The sequence below is a fragment of the Cavia porcellus genome, unplaced genomic scaffold (genome assembly GCF_034190915.1).
Source record: "Cavia porcellus strain 051 isolate PalLab524CR breed Dunkin Hartley unplaced genomic scaffold, mCavPor4.1 scaffold_6, whole genome shotgun sequence".
Taxonomy (NCBI): domain Eukaryota; kingdom Metazoa; phylum Chordata; class Mammalia; order Rodentia; family Caviidae; genus Cavia; species Cavia porcellus.
The window spans coordinates 89,582,227-89,598,071 of NW_026947489.1; the positions used below are offsets into that span (position 1 = coordinate 89,582,227).

General features: G+C 61.1%; 1 protein-coding gene across 1 annotated transcript; it reads left to right on the top strand.

Annotated features, from left to right (window-relative positions):
* On the top strand, positions 1 to 13,353 carry Ppp1r9b (protein phosphatase 1 regulatory subunit 9B). Its single transcript, XM_003466868.5, has 10 exons — positions 1 to 1,689; positions 4,954 to 5,086; positions 6,186 to 6,306; positions 7,754 to 7,858; positions 8,747 to 8,882; positions 9,065 to 9,217; positions 9,299 to 9,352; positions 11,068 to 11,297; positions 11,498 to 11,594; positions 11,764 to 13,353. Exons 1-10 carry the CDS (start codon positions 298 to 300, stop codon positions 11,815 to 11,817), a joined length of 2,475 nt encoding a protein of 824 aa, XP_003466916.4. The 5' UTR covers positions 1 to 297; the 3' UTR covers positions 11,818 to 13,353.
* The last annotated feature ends 2,492 nt before the right edge of the window (positions 13,354 to 15,845 follow it).

The following is a 15,845-nucleotide window of genomic DNA, read 5'->3' on the forward strand; positions in this document are numbered from 1 at the left end:
GGGTGGGTGGGGGCGACCGCGCCAGGCCGATCGGGAGGGTTTTTTGGGGGGGCTTGCTGTCTCCGGCAGCTTGATTGGGGGAGGCGACCCACACTGGGCGCTCGGAGATATCTTTCCCCCATTTTTTTTTTTAAAGCGGGGTTAACTGTTCTTGGCAGCTGGGTTTCTGGGAGACTCTAAAAAGGCCTTTCGGGGTTTCTTTCTTCCGGGGGAGGGGGCGGTGGTCCCGAATTGGCCCGCCGCCTGCTGGAGGGGCGCAGCGGGGAGCGGGGGGATGCGAGCCCGGCTCCCCCCACCATGATGAAGACGGAGCCGCGGGGGCCCGGGGGTCCCCTCCGGAGCGCCTCCCCGCACCGCAGCGCCTACGAGGCCGGCATCCAGGCACTGAAGCCGCCCGACGCACCCGGGCCCGACGAGGCACCCAAGACGGCCCACCATAAGAAATATGGCTCCAACGTCCACCGCATCAAAAGTATGTTCCTGCAGATGGGCACCCCGGCCGGGCAGCCGGGAGAAGCGGGCGGCGGGGCTGGCCTGGCCGAGGCCCCGCGCGCTTCCGATCGCGGCGTGCGCCTGTCGCTGCCGCGGGCCAGCAGCCTGAACGAGAACGTGGACCACAGCGCGCTGCTCAAGCTGGGCACCAGCGTGTCGGAGCGCGTGAGCCGCTTCGACTCCAAGCCCGCGCCCTGCGCTCAGCCCGCGCCGCTGCCGCACGCGCCGTCCCGGCTGCAGGAGACGCGGAAGCTGTTCGAGCGCAGCGTCCCCGCGGCCGCGGGGGGCGACAAGGAGGCCGCGGCACGCCGGCTGCTGAGGCAGGAGCGCGCCGGCCTGCAGGACCGGAAGCTGGATGTCGTGGTGCGTTTTAACGGCAGCACCGAGGCGCTGGATAAGCTGGACACCGACGCCGTGTCGCCCACGGTTAGCCAGCTCAGCGCCGTCTTCGAGAAGGCCGACTCGAGGACCGGCCTCCACCGAGGGCCCGGGCCCCCCAGGGCCGCGGCCGCGGGGGTGCCCCCCTTGCACTCCAAGCTGGTCAGCAAGCGGTCCCGCCTGTTTCAGCCGCCACCACCGCCGCCACCACCCGCGCCGTCGGGGGATGCCCCGGCCGAAAAGGAGCGTGGCCCTGGGGGGCAGCCACCTCCGCAGCACCGCGTGGCCCCCGCGCGGCCGCCCCCCAAGCCCCGGGAGGTGCGCAAGATCAAGCCCGTGGAGGTGGAGGAGAGTGGGGAGTCGGAGGCAGAGTCGGCGCCCGGGGAAGTGATCCAGGCCGAGGTGACGGTGCACGCGGCCCTGGAGAACGGTAGCCCTTCGGCCACCCCAGCTAGCCCTGCGCCCGAAGAGCCCAAGCCCCCCGCAGCCCCGGAGGAGGAGGAAGCGGCGGCTCCGGCGGTGGAAGCGGCGCCAGAGAGGGGGGTGGGCAATGGCCGGGTCCCGGACGTGGCGCAGGAAGAGGTGGATGAGTCTAAGAAGGAGGACTTCTCGGAGGCGGACTTGGTGGATGTGAGCGCCTACAGTGGGCTCGGGGAGGACTCCGGTGGGAGTGCCCTGGAGGAGGACGATGAGGAGGATGAGGAGGACGGGGAGCCCCCCTACGAGCCCGAGTCGGGGTGCGTGGAGATCCCGGGGCTCTCGGAGGAAGAAGACCCGGCCCCGAGCCGGAAGATCCATTTCAGCACCGCGCCGATCCAAGTGAGTGAGCCGCCCCCCACCCCGCCGCCACGTGCGCGCGGCCACCCCCACCTCGCTGCCCTCCCCAGCCGGCCGGGTTTGGCAGGCTGACTCAGCCTCTGCCACCCAGCCCCCTTCCCAGAAGTCCTCTCCCCAGGGGGAGTGGGGGAGTTCCAGCTGTTTGTCAGAGCGGCGTGACTTTCAGGTCTGGGGCTGGGCCGGCCGGCCCGGACCTGCCCTCAGGTCCCCCCCCAACCCGCGGCGCCCCGCCCAGTCTAGCACCCGCCCAGCCCGGGACACCTGCTTTCCCTTCCTCCTCCGGAGCCTGCCGGACGGAGCCTGGGGCTGGAGCGGTGTGACGGAGTGTGGGTGTCAGTGGGAGACTCTTCCTTAAATCCTGCTCCCCTGGATGAGAGGGATCAGGGTGCCTAGAAATGCTTCCCTCTTTCCTAAGTGTAGGAGACTCAGATGGTGGCCTTTCCTCCTTGCCTGAACCCCCACCCTGACTTTGAAGAAGTGAAAGAGGGAAGCAGTTGCATGATCATATGACTGGGGGCCTTATTCCCTGGGGGTCTGCTGGGCCAGCTTTCCAGGGCTCCTATTGCACAGGGAAGGGACACTTCGTGTGACCCTGGATGGAGGAGGCCTTCTGCAGGCCAGCAGAGAAGGGGATGAGCCAGACCATAGCCTGGGGTAGCTGGCAGATACCTGCACTCCTTTGCTTTAGGGGACAGACTTCCTTGGCCAAGTTTGACAGGTCCTCTGGCTGCCCTGAAAGAAGGGGGGGAGTTTCCCCGTTTGGAGGAGGTCTCAGTTTCCCTCCTCTTACTGGTGATTGGTTTGTGGGCTGAGCCTTGTGCTTTGAGATCCCCAGAACTCTGAGAAGGGGATGTACGCTGGGGAGATTAAGAACCCAAGGCCACCCCCTGCTTCCCCTCTGCGCTCCACTTTCAATGGTAACATTGAACCGAGATGGTTTTTTCTCACAGGCTCAGGACCTGTGCTGCCAACCCCAGGGTGAAAGAGTCCAGGGCCTGGGACTTTACTTGGCTTGTGCCCTTCCTGGCCAAACCCTGTTTGCTGCTGTTTCCATGGCTATTGGACATTGGTGCAGCAGGATCTCTCCCTGCTCTCCACCATTCCCACCTCCCAGCTGGGCAAGAGGCCTGACTGAAAGTTACCAGGGCCAGCCCCTGCCCTGGCTGCCAGGATCTTGAGACCCGTTTCCATGCCCTATGCCCTCTGTGTTCCTGGGAGGAAATCAGGACCTGCCCCCACCCCCACCCCAGTCTCTGAAAAAAAGCCGGATGGCCTCAGATGTGCGGTGTGCGTGCCCAGGGCCTCCGACTGTCTATATCAGACACTTTCCCCTGACTTTTCAGTAAAAAATAGCACATGATCTGGAGCAGAGCTTCCTGACTCCCTGGTGACTGAAGCGGCCGCCCATCTGAGAGCCAGGGCGCATGTGCAGGCAGAGTGACTTCTGGCCTGGCTGGGGGTTTCCTTCTCTCCACCCTGATGCAGAAGCCCCCCATTTCCTTCTCTCCGGCCTCAGCCCGGCATTGACACCAAGTCCATGGTCTCTGTTCCTTTGACTACCCAGTTGTTCCCCTAATGGGGGCAGAGAGCCCCGCTCTAGGCTGTCATGGACTAGGGGGCAGGACTGGGCACAGGGCCCATGGATACACAGGCCATAGGTGGTCTGGGGCCTCCTCCTAGCTGGGGATGTCTACAGGGGGCAGGATGTGAAAGCTGTTAGGCTCAGGAGTGGTAAGGCCAGGACAGGCTGCAGGGTGTCCTAGAGGTCACAGGGCATCTGCCTCTGTGTAGAGGGGAGGAGGGTGGTTGGCCAGGAGGATTCAGACCCACTTTCCTGGGCAAAGACCAAATCAGGGGCCTCCAGTGTAAAAGTAGGCCAGAGCCTACTGGCTGTGTCCAGTCTTAGACCAGCTCCAGCAAGGCCTGGGGCACCTTGCAATGGGGACAAAGCAACCACGAGAGCCAGAGCAGGGTGCACTGCTTTCCTGTCCTGGCTGACCCTCGCGACCTTGGGCAGTGCCCTGGTATCTTGGGTTGTTCCTGGGCTGGACACAAACTCCTCTGAGCAGCTGCTGGGCTGCAGGGCAGACGTTTCAAGGACTGTCCAGAGCCGCTATGTGGTGACTGGAGGGCTTGAGTCTGGGCATCTCTGAGGCTGTGACATTGAGGGTGCTGAACTCAGTGACCACACAGGCTCATCCTGGCCCTGCTTCTGTGTCCTAAGAGCAGCCCTAACCCTCCCCACAGCCTTGAGCCTCACTCTGTGCTGGGGGTAATGGGGACCCAGGATAAAGGCTGGGATTCAGAGTGCCTAGAAGCCTTGCTTCGGTGTGCAGGGGGCTCTAGCAGGCGACTCGGGGGAGACACAGTCCCCATCGAGGCTGGCCAGCCGATAGTGCTGCTCGCCCCCTCCTGCCCCCGCTTGGCTCCAAGTGCTGCCAGCCTATTGCTTCAGACAGCAAAGCCAAAGGAGTCCTGGTGCCCCCAGCTGTGTTCCTTAGCCTCCCACACAGGGCACCTCTGCCCAGGCTCAGAATCGGGGCCCCCCTCCACGACTGTCCTTGGAAAGGATGGGAGCCGAGGGTGCCTGGTGGCAGAGGCCAGGAGGAGGGAGACAGCAGAGGGGCACAGTGGGTGACATGGTGGGGTGGAAGGAGTGCCACCTCCTCAGGATCCTGGGCCTCCAAGTGCGTGGGGTCAGGAGACAAAACTCTAGGTACAGGACACGGCCTGGGCCTACAGCCATGACAGCCATGACAGGCACCCAGACACGGAGGGCCCCCCTTCTCCCTGGTGGTAGACTGGTCCTTCCTGCCTCCGTGTCCACTTGTGAGGACAGAGGGGTCTTGAGGGGGCCTCCATGCCTCTTTCCATTCCTCCCCACTCCCCACCTGGCATCAGCCTCATCCTCTGTATCCTTCCTCCCCTCCTCCTCTTCCCCACTTCTGCTCAGCCTGTTCCCTCCTTTGTGTGTCTGTGTCTTCGTGGCCACCCTCGCCTGTCTGGCTGTTGGGTCTCAGCCCTGGATGAAGGGGCTCCGGGCCAGGCTGCCCAGCCTGTGATGTGCTGGCCTGAGCCACAGTGTGGCTCCGAAGGCCGAGTCCCCTTCTCTCTTGTCCTGCGGGCTGCAGAGCTAGGAGGCCTTTACAGGTGTCATGGTGGGGCTGTCCGGGCAGGGACGAGGCCTGTGGCAGCAGGGGTGGGTGGGATGCCGGGGGCACCGTCGGTAACAGGCACTTGCCCTAGGTGTTCAGCACCTACTCCAATGAGGATTACGACCGGCGCAACGAGGATGTGGACCCCATGGCTGCGTCCGCCGAGTACGAGCTGGAGAAGCGGGTGGAGAGGCTGGAGCTGTTCCCTGTGGAGCTGGAGAAGGGTGAGAGGCTACGCGCGCACCCAGGACCCTCGGGGTGGGGTAGGGGGTCCTGAGGACGTGCTGGGTTCCCTGCTCCGTCAGCACCCCAGCCCAGCCCCAGTGCGTAGCCTCCACCTGGCCCACCAGGGAACCTTCGCCACTTCACCACGTCTCAGGGCACTGTGGGGTGGGTCCCGGGCTGTGAGAGTCAGTGACGGGCACAGCCAGGCTCCCTCGGGGCAGAGTGGAAGGGGCAGCCCCACTCCCCACACCTTGATGTGCCACCAGGGACATTTAACAGGTGCCGACTGAGGGGGACGGGGGTCCCCAGGCAGGGGTGCTTGTGCAGGCTCTGCACAGGAGGAATCTGAGACTGCTGAAGATGGAGGAGAGGGGCGGAAGGGGGTGCGAGCAGGGCAAGGGCACTGCTTTTCTGGGGTGGCTTTGGAGCCTTTGCAAGGGCTGGGAGGGAGAGGGAGAGGTGCGCTAGAAAGACCACAGCAGTCGCTGAGAACAGAGAGGCCACCACAGTGGATCTGGGAGGCAGAAGCGACTGGACCGGATGGCACTTTGCCCTGGGTGGAGGCTATGAGCAGAAGGGTGGGATTCAGGTGCTTCTGGCCATCACTACCACCCCCCAAGAGGGAATGCACCCCAGAAGTCTGGCTGGCTGGCCAAGGTGGGCCAGGCCAGTGTGGCTACGAATGGACCTGAGGGCATAGCAAACCCCGGCTCCTTGGTCAGTGAAGCTCTGCACACAGATGAGAGGCAGACAGTAAGCTTGGTCCAGGTCTTGTCACAGTCCTGGGCCACCCCATCTGCATACACCGCTGCCCCCCTGACCCCTCTCTGACCGTGAGCTCCAGGGATGAGGCAGAGGTCAGGGTGTAGAAGCCCCATGCCTGGGGCCGGGGATTTAGCTCAGCGGCATAAGCACCTGCCTTGCAAGCAGGTGGTCGTGAGGTCAATCCCCGGTACTGATAAAAAAAAAAAAAGAAGCCCCATGCCCTTCCCAGTGTTGGGGGACAGCCTCCTGACGGGGAGCTGTGCTCTGGATGTGTGGGGGGACAGGACAAGGGACCTTTCATCAGCCCTGGCCTCTTCCCGCTCTGCCCCGCAGACTCTGAGGGCCTGGGCATCAGCATCATTGGCATGGGTGCCGGGGCCGACATGGGCCTGGAGAAGCTGGGCATTTTCGTCAAGACCGTGACTGAGGGCGGCGCTGCCCACCGGGATGGCAGGTACCACTCCCCCTCACCCACAGCGGGGAGTCTGTGACTTGCAGGTGCTCCTGGGCTGGGGTGGAGCAGGAGCTCTGGAGCAGGGCAGCTGAGGGGCGCGTGTGGTGTGGGGTGTGCTGGCCTGGCAGGCAGGGCAGGCCGTGTGTTCCCAGTGTGTCTGAATGCTGGCACCTGACTCAGCCTGGGGCTGGGCGCCAGGCCGGCAGCGTCCAGGCCTTGCCCTCAGGAAGCTGGCAGCGCTGCTAGCTAGACAGACACGAGACAAGGACACAGGGACCAGAGCACACTTACACAAAGGCACCCAGGAGGACTGGGCTAGGGCAGCGGAGCTTCCTAGGGGAAGTGAAGCCGAGGGAGGTGCTCCTGAAGGCCAAGTGGGAGTCAGTGAGATACCAGTGTGGGAGGCCAGGAAGCTGGGGGGATGGGGAGCCCAGAGAGGCAGGGCCAGGGTGCCCTGGAGTTGGCTGATGATCAGCTGTGCCTAGCGGGGTGAGGCCAGCTGAGCCAGAGGTCCGGAGGCAATCCTGGGGCTGAGCCCAGCCTCCTGACCTCTGTGAGGACAGATCCGGAGCGGCACTGAGGGCTGTCAGGCAGCCCCTGGGCATGTGTGTGTGGCTGGGCTTTATGATGTGGCCCCTGCATCCTGCTCCTCTCCAGCTGACAGAGAGGAGGTGCAGGTGTGTGTACCAGGGCTGCCCAATGTGATCCTGCACTGCGGTTAGAGGCCTGCTTGGCTACCTAGATGGGGTTTCTGCCTCTTGTGGCCCAGGTGACATGGAGGACGATAGGGGATGGAAAGGGTGAGAGCCCCTGCTCTCTCACTTGCCCCTGTCCTTTGCCAATAGCACACACGCCAGGGCCTTTTCCACCGTCACCTGTTGATAGTTTGGGGAGCACCCATGTGGGACGGCTGCTGGCGACAGGCCTCTCCTCCCCAAGGTTCCCACCTTCTTCATTCCTTCGTGGGCTGGGCTGGACTGTCCCTTCCCCTGTCCTGGGTGGAGAATGGGGCTCCAGGTGCCATCACTGGGAGTACGGAGGAGCACCTGTGTCACCGTGTGGGTCCGTGTGTAAGCGCCAGGGTGCACTACTCTGGTCTTAGGCATCTGAGGACTTGAGTGTAGGAAGGAACGTCCCTGTAAGAGGACAGCCTGGCACGTGTGTTCATGGCAGAACTGAGCGTTCAGGATGTCACACTGTCTGGTGTGACAGAGGTAAACACATGCATGTGACTGTCACAAGAAGTGTGCTGCAACCTCTCCCATCCTGGATGCCTGTGGCTACTAGCCTGGCCTGGCTCTTTCTGTCCACAGAGTGGACCTGGTTGATTCCTAATCCTCTAGGCAGGGAGACAAAGGACCAGGTCTCTGTGGGGACTGAACCTCCCTCACATTTCTAGTGGGAGGTTCCCCTGTGGCCCCCCCTTAACCAGTGTCCCCTCCTCTAGGATCCAGGTGAATGACCTCCTGGTGGAGGTGGACGGGACGAGTCTGGTGGGAGTGACCCAGAGCTTTGCAGCCTCGGTGCTCAGGAATACCAAAGGCCGGGTGAGGTGAGCACCTGGGGCTGGGGGCTCTACCACCTGTCACATCTGGTCAAGGCCACTGGTCCCTGCCCTGGGCATCCCCAGCCCCCTGGCCACTGCTGACCACCAGTACACGGGCATACAGGATATGTCCATGTCCCCCTGCAGAGTCCCCTTGGATCATTAGCCTATCTCTGGCTCCTGCCCAATGAACCCAGAAGTGCAGAACAAATGCCACCAAATTTGGCTCCCCACCTGCAGCGCACCCCTCTTTCCTGGGAGGACTCCCTGGGCCCAGAAACTTGGGGCATCATCTTCAGAGCCCAGTGTTTCCTTCCCAGCAGGAGCATATTCAGGGCTCACTTCCTGTCCTACTCCAAGAGGGGCACTGCCCCCAGGAAAGGGTGGTGGAGAGAAACAGGATGTGGGTGGCCACGAGGCGGAGGGGCTGGTGCCTGGAAGTTCCACTATTTCCTCTCCATCCTAATCGCCAGTTACCATCATCCCGCCCCTTCCTGAGCGCAGGGGGCTTGGCGCAAACCCAAGACCTGTCCCCAACCCCAGCCCTGTCCCTGATCCTCTCTGCTGGTCCCCAGCCTCCTCCATCGTGGTGGAGGAAGAGCTCCCTGCACTCCAGCTGCTCCTGAGCTCATGTCCCCTGCATCCTAGCCCAAAGTTTGATGACATCCAGCTCCCCAAATTGGCCAGGGAGGCTGGGGGACCTTGTAACCTCCCTTGGGAAGGAAACCCAGTAAGCACCCAGCACCTATTCATTATTAACACTGCTGCCTCTCTATCAGCCGTCTCCTCTCCCCTCCCCTGGGAGGCCTGGGTTTGGAGAGGGCAGCACAGGCAGGGACCATGGTGGCCTTCCCAGCTGAGGACAGGCAGCGGATGACGCTGATGCCCCTGCAGGTTTATGATTGGCCGGGAGCGGCCGGGCGAGCAGAGTGAAGTGGCCCAGCTGATCCAGCAGACCCTTGAACAGGAGCGATGGCAGCGGGAAATGATGGAGCAGAGATACGCACAGTACGGGGAGGACGACGAGGAGGTAGGGGCTCGGGCGCCGGCGTCCTCTGGTGGCTAGATGAGGTCGTACAGCCTCCCATGGCGGAGTCACTGGAGAGGCTTCAGGGTATCAGGTCCCCGGACTGCCCCTGCCCAGCTGCAGGGCAGACAGTTGCTGCCATCCATCCTGGTCATGGGACCCACGGCACCTATCACCCTTCACAGACGGGGGAGTATGCCACCGACGAGGATGAGGAGCTGAGCCCCACTTTCCCGGGCGGCGAGATGGCCATCGAGGTGTTTGAGCTGGCAGAGAACGAGGACGCACTGTCCCCCGTGGACATGGAGCCTGAGAAGCTGGTGCACAAGTTCAAGGAGGTGGGAGGTGGGCTTGAAGTGGGGGGGTGACGGTGGACAGGGGCTGCTCGGCGGGAGCTCAATTTCGCCCTCTGCCTATAGCTCCAGATCAAACATGCTGTGACGGAGGCAGAGATCCAGCAGCTGAAAAGGAAGGTGAGGGCCACATGCGTGTGTGTGTGTGTGTGTGTGTGTGTGTGTGTGTGTGTGCGTGTGTGTGTATGCACGGGTGTGAGTGACACCCTCCGGCCTGGGTGTCCTTGGGGATGGAAGCACCACCAGCCTTGTGAGCACTCAGTGAGAGAAGGCCCAGAAATTCCTACTACACTGCCTGACACCTTAGGTCCTGGGTCCCAACGCAGAGCAGGCCTGGGTGTGGTGGCACATGCCTGTCATTCTAACAGTGTAGGAGGCTGACAGGAGGGTTGCAAATTCAAGCTCAACCCAGACAACTTAGAGACTTAGGGAGACCCTAGCTCAAAATAAGAAATCATAATAATAATAATGGGCTCAGGGTGAAGGCCCAGGGTTCAACCCCAGTACTGGAAATAAAAGAAAAAGCATATTAGCTGTTACTCTGAAGCCCGCCAGGCCACACCTTTGATGGCTCTGGGTTTACACGCCTTGTCTGCATCCTCTTTGTGCATCCTGTGATAAATGGGAACTACCCCAAGTGGACGCCCACACCCCCAGGGACACTGCCCCAAGCACATGGGTGTGGCCATTGGGACTGCCTTACCTTAGAGGAGTGTCACAGGCACAGCAACAGCAAAAGCCTATGGATCCTTGTCCTTGTGGCGCTTAAGAGTCTGCACACTAGTAACCATGTCATTACAATCATGGGACTCTAGGACAGACAGTGTTGGTGAGTCCCTCTAGCAGAAAGACCCAACCCAGCTGAGGGGGTGGGTGCTATACTGCTAGAGTCATGGGAGGGGGTGTTCCTCTCAAGAAGTGACACTGAGAAAACAACCAGAAGGGAGCAGGTGAAACCAAGGCAAGAGGGAGGCTAGATGGGGCATTTACAGAAGAGGCAGCATGTGCTAAGGTCCTGTGGCAAGTCCAAGCACCTGTGAGGAGGTCTGTGTGGTCAGGGCATACAGAGCAAGGGGCATTCATAGCAAACAAGGAGCTGCAAGGTGGTGGCACCTTCTACAAACAGGTAAGCAAGCTGAGCAAGGAGGCACTGGTTTGTGTAGGGGCATAGGAAGGAAATGCAGATCTGAGGCCTGGTGCCTGTGAGGAGCTGGGAGGTAGGCCTGGAAGACGGAAGTGAGGTTGGGCCAGAGCTCAGGATTGGGGCTCAGGGATGGGGGGGTAGTATATGGTGAGAACAGGGATCCAGGCTGAACAGTTGGGGACTGGAGGTCACCTAGGAACTGGGGAGGGGCCAGATTGTACAGGGAGCCCCAGGAGCAGGAGCAGGCCCTAGCCGCAGATGAGGGCCGAATGGATAGCAGTGGTGACCCGCACTGGCCCTGCCCCTTTGCAGTGGCCATCTTGCAGCCCTTGTGTGCTTGGGAGGCAGGTGCTGCTTAGGTTTTTATTAATTTACTGTCTTTTTGAGACAGGGTGTCACTAGGCAGTTCAGGTTCACCTTAAACTCACTTTGTAGCCCAGGCGAGCCACGAACTCACAGCGATCTTCCTGCCTCAGCCTCCAGAGTGCTAGGTTGCATGCCTGGCTCTTCAGATTTTATGAAGATGGGGGTTCCCTGTCCCTAGTGCCGGAGCTGGTCCTTCCCTGGGTGTGGAATGGGTGCAGTGACAGGAACCCTGGCTGGGAGCCCTCAGCTGGGCTAGCTGGGGGCCTGGCAGCGGGCTTCCCCTCTGCAGGGATCCCCCCAACTCAGCACCTCCCCCTCCTCTCAGCTTCAGAGCCTGGAGCAGGAGAAGGGGCGCTGGCGGGTGGAGAAGGCGCAGCTGGAACAGAGCGTGGAGGAGAACAAGGAGCGCATGGAGAAGCTGGAGGGCTACTGGGGCGAGGCCCAGAGCCTGTGCCAGGCGGTGGACGAGCACCTGCGGGAGACGCAGGCCCAGTACCAGGCGCTGGAGCGGAAGTACAGTAAAGCCAAGCGCCTCATCAAGGACTACCAGCAGAAGTAGGTGGCAGGGGCCGGTGGGGGGGCGGTGTGCCTGAGCCCTCACAGTGGGCACTGGAGCCAGCACAGAGCCAGACCTCTGAGGGGCCTCCAGAGCTGGCCAGGTGGGGCTAAGCTAGGACAGGGCTGGGGACTCCAAGTCTCCCCAAGTGAAAGCCCAGCCACACTGTCCAACCTACCATCCGCCTTGCCCGTTCCAGGGAGATTGAGTTCCTGAAGAAGGAGACGGCACAGCGGCGAGTCCTGGAGGAGTCGGAGCTGGCCCGGAAGGAGGAAATGGACAAACTCCTGGACAAGGTGGGACCAGGGGGACTGGGGTCAGGGCCCTCAAAGGAGGCAGCGTAGCATCCCCCTGCTAACACCACACACGGGACCTGGGATGGGGAGTGGAAGGGAGCAGCAGCTGGCCAGGGCCTGCGTGGGGACCAGGGCCTGCAACGCTGCTTCTCTGACTTTGTTTTCCCAGATCTCAGAACTGGAAGGCAACCTGCAAACACTGAGGAATTCCAACTCTACTTAACGGAATCATTCCTTGACTGGACAATAATAAGCCCCTCCCTCTGTCCTCGCTCCCCTGTCCTCAATTCCCACCCCACCCCCTACCAGGCTGGGGACAGGTGCCCCGACTCCCCCACCCCTCCACCCCACCTCCCCCAGCTTCAGGGACCAGAGGGCCCATCTCACAGGCCCCCCTTCAGGTGGCCCAGGCAGACAGTGGTGGCTGGAAGGGCGGCCTCCTTTTTGCCCCATGGGGCTGAGGCACAAAGGCCGAGAGAAGCCAAGGGCTGGCCTGGGTGGCAGATGGACGCAAAGGACCTGCAGACCAAACTGCCAGACTCTACAACCTCCAGCCTTCGTCTCTGGACTGGAGTGGGGCTGGGGCTCCCCAGCGTCTCACCAACTGGAGGCTGCTCCCTGCCCGCGGGGCTCCTGGGTGACCCTTGGGTCTCTTGACTTGAGATTTTGCCTTCGTGGCCCCCCCTGTACCCTATCATCATCGTGCTGTCTGTCGCATTCCGGCCCTCCCGCTTGGGTTGGGGTGCTGCCTTGACACCTCCCGTCCCTGCTCCCTATCCCAGGAGGGATAGAGTCCACCCCACAGCCCCGGGGCCGGCCTGGCCCTGCACGGATTTCCCCTGGACCCTTCCTTCTGGAAAAGGCGGGGTGAGAGTAGGAAAGGAGAGAGTCCAGGACACCTGGTCCCCAGCTCCTCCTCCCTGGAAAGGGCAGCAGCCCCTGACTCCCCGTTCCTCCCCTCTCCAGGTGCCAAATAGCCATAACTTCCTCCTGGAACTGTTCGGCCGCCTGTCCGTGGGGTCCGGGGGTTCTGGCTGAGCCTGGGAATGCCAGGGAGGAAAGGGGGTCAGCTTGGGGTGGGGGGCTGGTCCTTGGCAGCAGCCAGGCCCGCCGTGCCCTACCTATACCCAGGCCACACTCGGAAGCCCTGTGCGAACATCGCAGAGATTTCAGCCTCCACCAACCTCCGACCCCCGCCCACACCGTTTTTTTTCCTAAATTTTGACCGTGGGCAAAATTTTACTTCTCATCTTTCTGGAGACCAGGGCTGCCCCCTGGTGGCTGCCTGCTTTCTAAGTGAAGTCGACTTACCCATTTTAATCCCAAATTAGGGCTTGGACCAAGGGAGGTGAGACGCCTCCCCCTCCCCTATAAAATCCATTTTGGCCACTTCCTTGCCTCTGCCCAGCCCTGGGTTTGGGTTCATTTTTAAAAAAAGAAATCGACCCTGTACCATTCGTTTCAGCTTCTTGTCCCTGTAAATAGACCACGCCTTAGATCAGTAATGCCCGTCCCTGCCCCCCCACTTCCCCAACCCCAAAGTGCTGGCCGCCTCGGTGCCCCGCCCACGCGCTTCTCCCGGGCAGATGGAGGGGCGGGGCTGCGGGCACTTCCGGCTTCCCGGCCCGCGGCCGCCCCTGCCCCGCCCTCGGAGGACCCCGTCTCTGTATATAATATATATATGTATGTATTGTTCCCGGTTTTGTACGGACCATACCCTCTGTCAGGTCATCCCCATAAATGCAGCCCCAAAGCCTCAGTGCCTGGTTTCTTGATTGGTGGGAGCAGGAGGGTTCAAGGCTGCCTGACCCCAGAGATGTTTCTGTGGGGTCCTCTGTCCCTGGTCCCCAGCAGACTCCCTCTCTGCTGCCTGCAAGCCCTACGCAGCGCCCGAGCTGTCTGTGCGGTTCAGGTTTCTAGACAGTCCGTTTTCTTAGGAGGGTTTTGCAAGACCTCATGAGGAGCTAAGGGATGGGTTGGATCGGGAAGTGAACCCCAAGCCCCCCCCCCCCCTCCCTCAGGGAGAACTGCACCGGTGAAGTGTTCCAGAAGGTTAAGGAGAAGGAAGGTTTCCTGGGTGGGGAGGGAGGCAGGGCGGCATTATCCTGAGCGCTCTACCCGGCTATATCTCTGGGGGCACCTCTAAGAGGCCTTAAGCAGATCTTGCCCCTTGCTCTGTGCAGTAACTCTGGCCACTGCCCCACGCTAAATGGTCTGGGGCTGAGGCCTGCGCTCAGGACCAGCTGATGGGTCAGAGGTGAGGCATAGGGCGTGCAGAAGCTGCAGCAGTGCCCAGGTGCCTGGTGCTTACTCAGGACTGAATCAGCAAGCTGGGGTCCTGGGCCTCAGCCCCAGACAAATGCTTTCCCCTCCCTTTGCCTTAAAGGACCCAAAGTCCCAGCTTCAGGACCTTTTGGGGTCACCCTAGGTTCCTAACACCCCCAAGATGAACAGCCTCTACCCCAACTCCAGTGACAATAGGCTGTCACACAGGTCCCTTTCATCCCAGGCCAAAGTCTGGCTTCCCATGCACCCAACCCCCAGCCTAGATCCACACCTCAGGGTTATGTGGGAGCTGTTCAGTCCTGCCATGCACCTGAGGGTCACCCAGAGACCTGGGGTCAGGGACCATGCCAGTGAATCATCCTTGGAGCACTTGGGGGCGCCGAAGACAGATCAGGTGCTAAGCCCATGATGGTAGCCGGCCAGACCCATAGATTAGTCAGGGGTGTGGAGATGTGGGCCTTGCTGAGTGAGGAGGTAGACATGGACTGAGGATTCTGCTGCCATCTAGGCAGAGTCCTGTGTCCCCAGCTGTTCTGTATCCTAGGGGAGTGGCCTTGCACATATGTCTTGGAAGATGGGCCAAGTGGTCCCTCATGGCTAAGCCAGAGCGTGTTATGTGGCTGGGGCTGCTGGGGATAGCTTTGCTGGATGTTTCTCAGTCTGCATGACGATTGTCACTTAAGCTTCCCAGACCCATCCCAGTCCCTGTTCCTGTCCCCTCCCCACATCACCTGGAGCTTGGGCAGGTTTCCCAACACTTGCCTTACAGGAGAAGAATCAGATAAGTGGGATTTCTAAGCTCCCGGGAGCTTGGCTTCCTCTAGGAACGGGGTCCTTCCATTTCCTAGCAAACATCTAGCCCCCCACCCTCCTCTGCCTGTCACTGACTTTACAGCCCATCACCCCCAACCCCTTGGGAGCTACAGAATCCAGCCCACTCCTAAGGCTCAGCAGATGCCTGCAAACCACATCCTCTTTTTAAAACATTTATTTATTTGTGGTATGAGGGGTGGAACACACGAGCAAATGCTAAGGGCAAGTGTTCTACCACAGAGCTACCCTTCAATCCCCGCTCTTTTTTTAAGTTTTATGTTGAGATAAGATCTGAGTATGTTGCCTGGCCTGGGCTCAAACTTGCAATCCTGCTATGGACACCCAAGAAGCTGGGGTTACAGGTGTGTGCCACCACATCCCACAAAACACAGCATCTTGAAAGATTCCAGACATAACCTTGATGGTTGTCACCAACCCATTTCCAGGTCCTGAGTCCGGCCAGAACCCCCCCCCCCATCTCAGCGATCTCACGGGATACCTACCCTTGGCTGCTGGCCTTCACCCACACTCCCAGGGTCCGGCTTGCTCAGCAGGCCACTCTTCACAGCCCTTGGCCTGTAGGTTCCCTGGGCTGTCTGGAAGCCTTGATCCCTGCATGACCCTCCCCAGAGCCCTAGAGCCTCTCATTTCATACTTCCTCCTGAACAACCCAGCTTGCCTTCTCTCAGTCTCTGGTTTCTACAGGGCAGGGGTGGGAGGTAAGAGAACCACTTACCTCCAGGGTGACAGCGCTGACACTAGGTACCCTGGGCAGCACTGTGGTGGCACATTCCTTCCTGGCCCTGCCAGCCCTTGCCGCCCTGCCGGAGGTAGCTGGCTGTTGGTGATGACATGATCGCCCCTGGCTGGCCTGCCACCCGTCCAAGTCTGAGCTCATCATGCCCACCCCCACTCAGCTGCAGGGCTCCCTGCAGCCAGCCAAGACCCACCTCCACCCTGGACTCTCCTTCTCGCCATTCTTTGTCCAGCTGGCCCTCACACGCTGTCAATTTCTTGCATAGCTCAGTCTGATCTCCAATCTTCAGCTCCCTGAGTCCTCTCAGTCTCCTGTGGGGACCCCCTGCTTGTGGCCTAAGCTGTGCATGCAATCTGTTCCCCAGCCAGGAGCCCCGGTTCTTCCTAAATGCAGAT

Excerpts from the sequence above, each read along its gene's own strand:
- Ppp1r9b (XM_003466868.5), top strand. The coding sequence starts at position 298 with ATGATGAAGACGGAGCCGCGGGGGCCCGGGGGTCCCCTCCGGAGCGCC. Across the intron at positions 5,087-6,185 it reads CCCTGTGGAGCTGGAGAAGG|ACTCTGAGGGCCTGGGCATC; the intron begins GTGAGAGGCTAC and ends TCTGCCCCGCAG. Across the intron at positions 11,298-11,497 it reads ATCAAGGACTACCAGCAGAA|GGAGATTGAGTTCCTGAAGA; the intron begins GTAGGTGGCAGG and ends TGCCCGTTCCAG.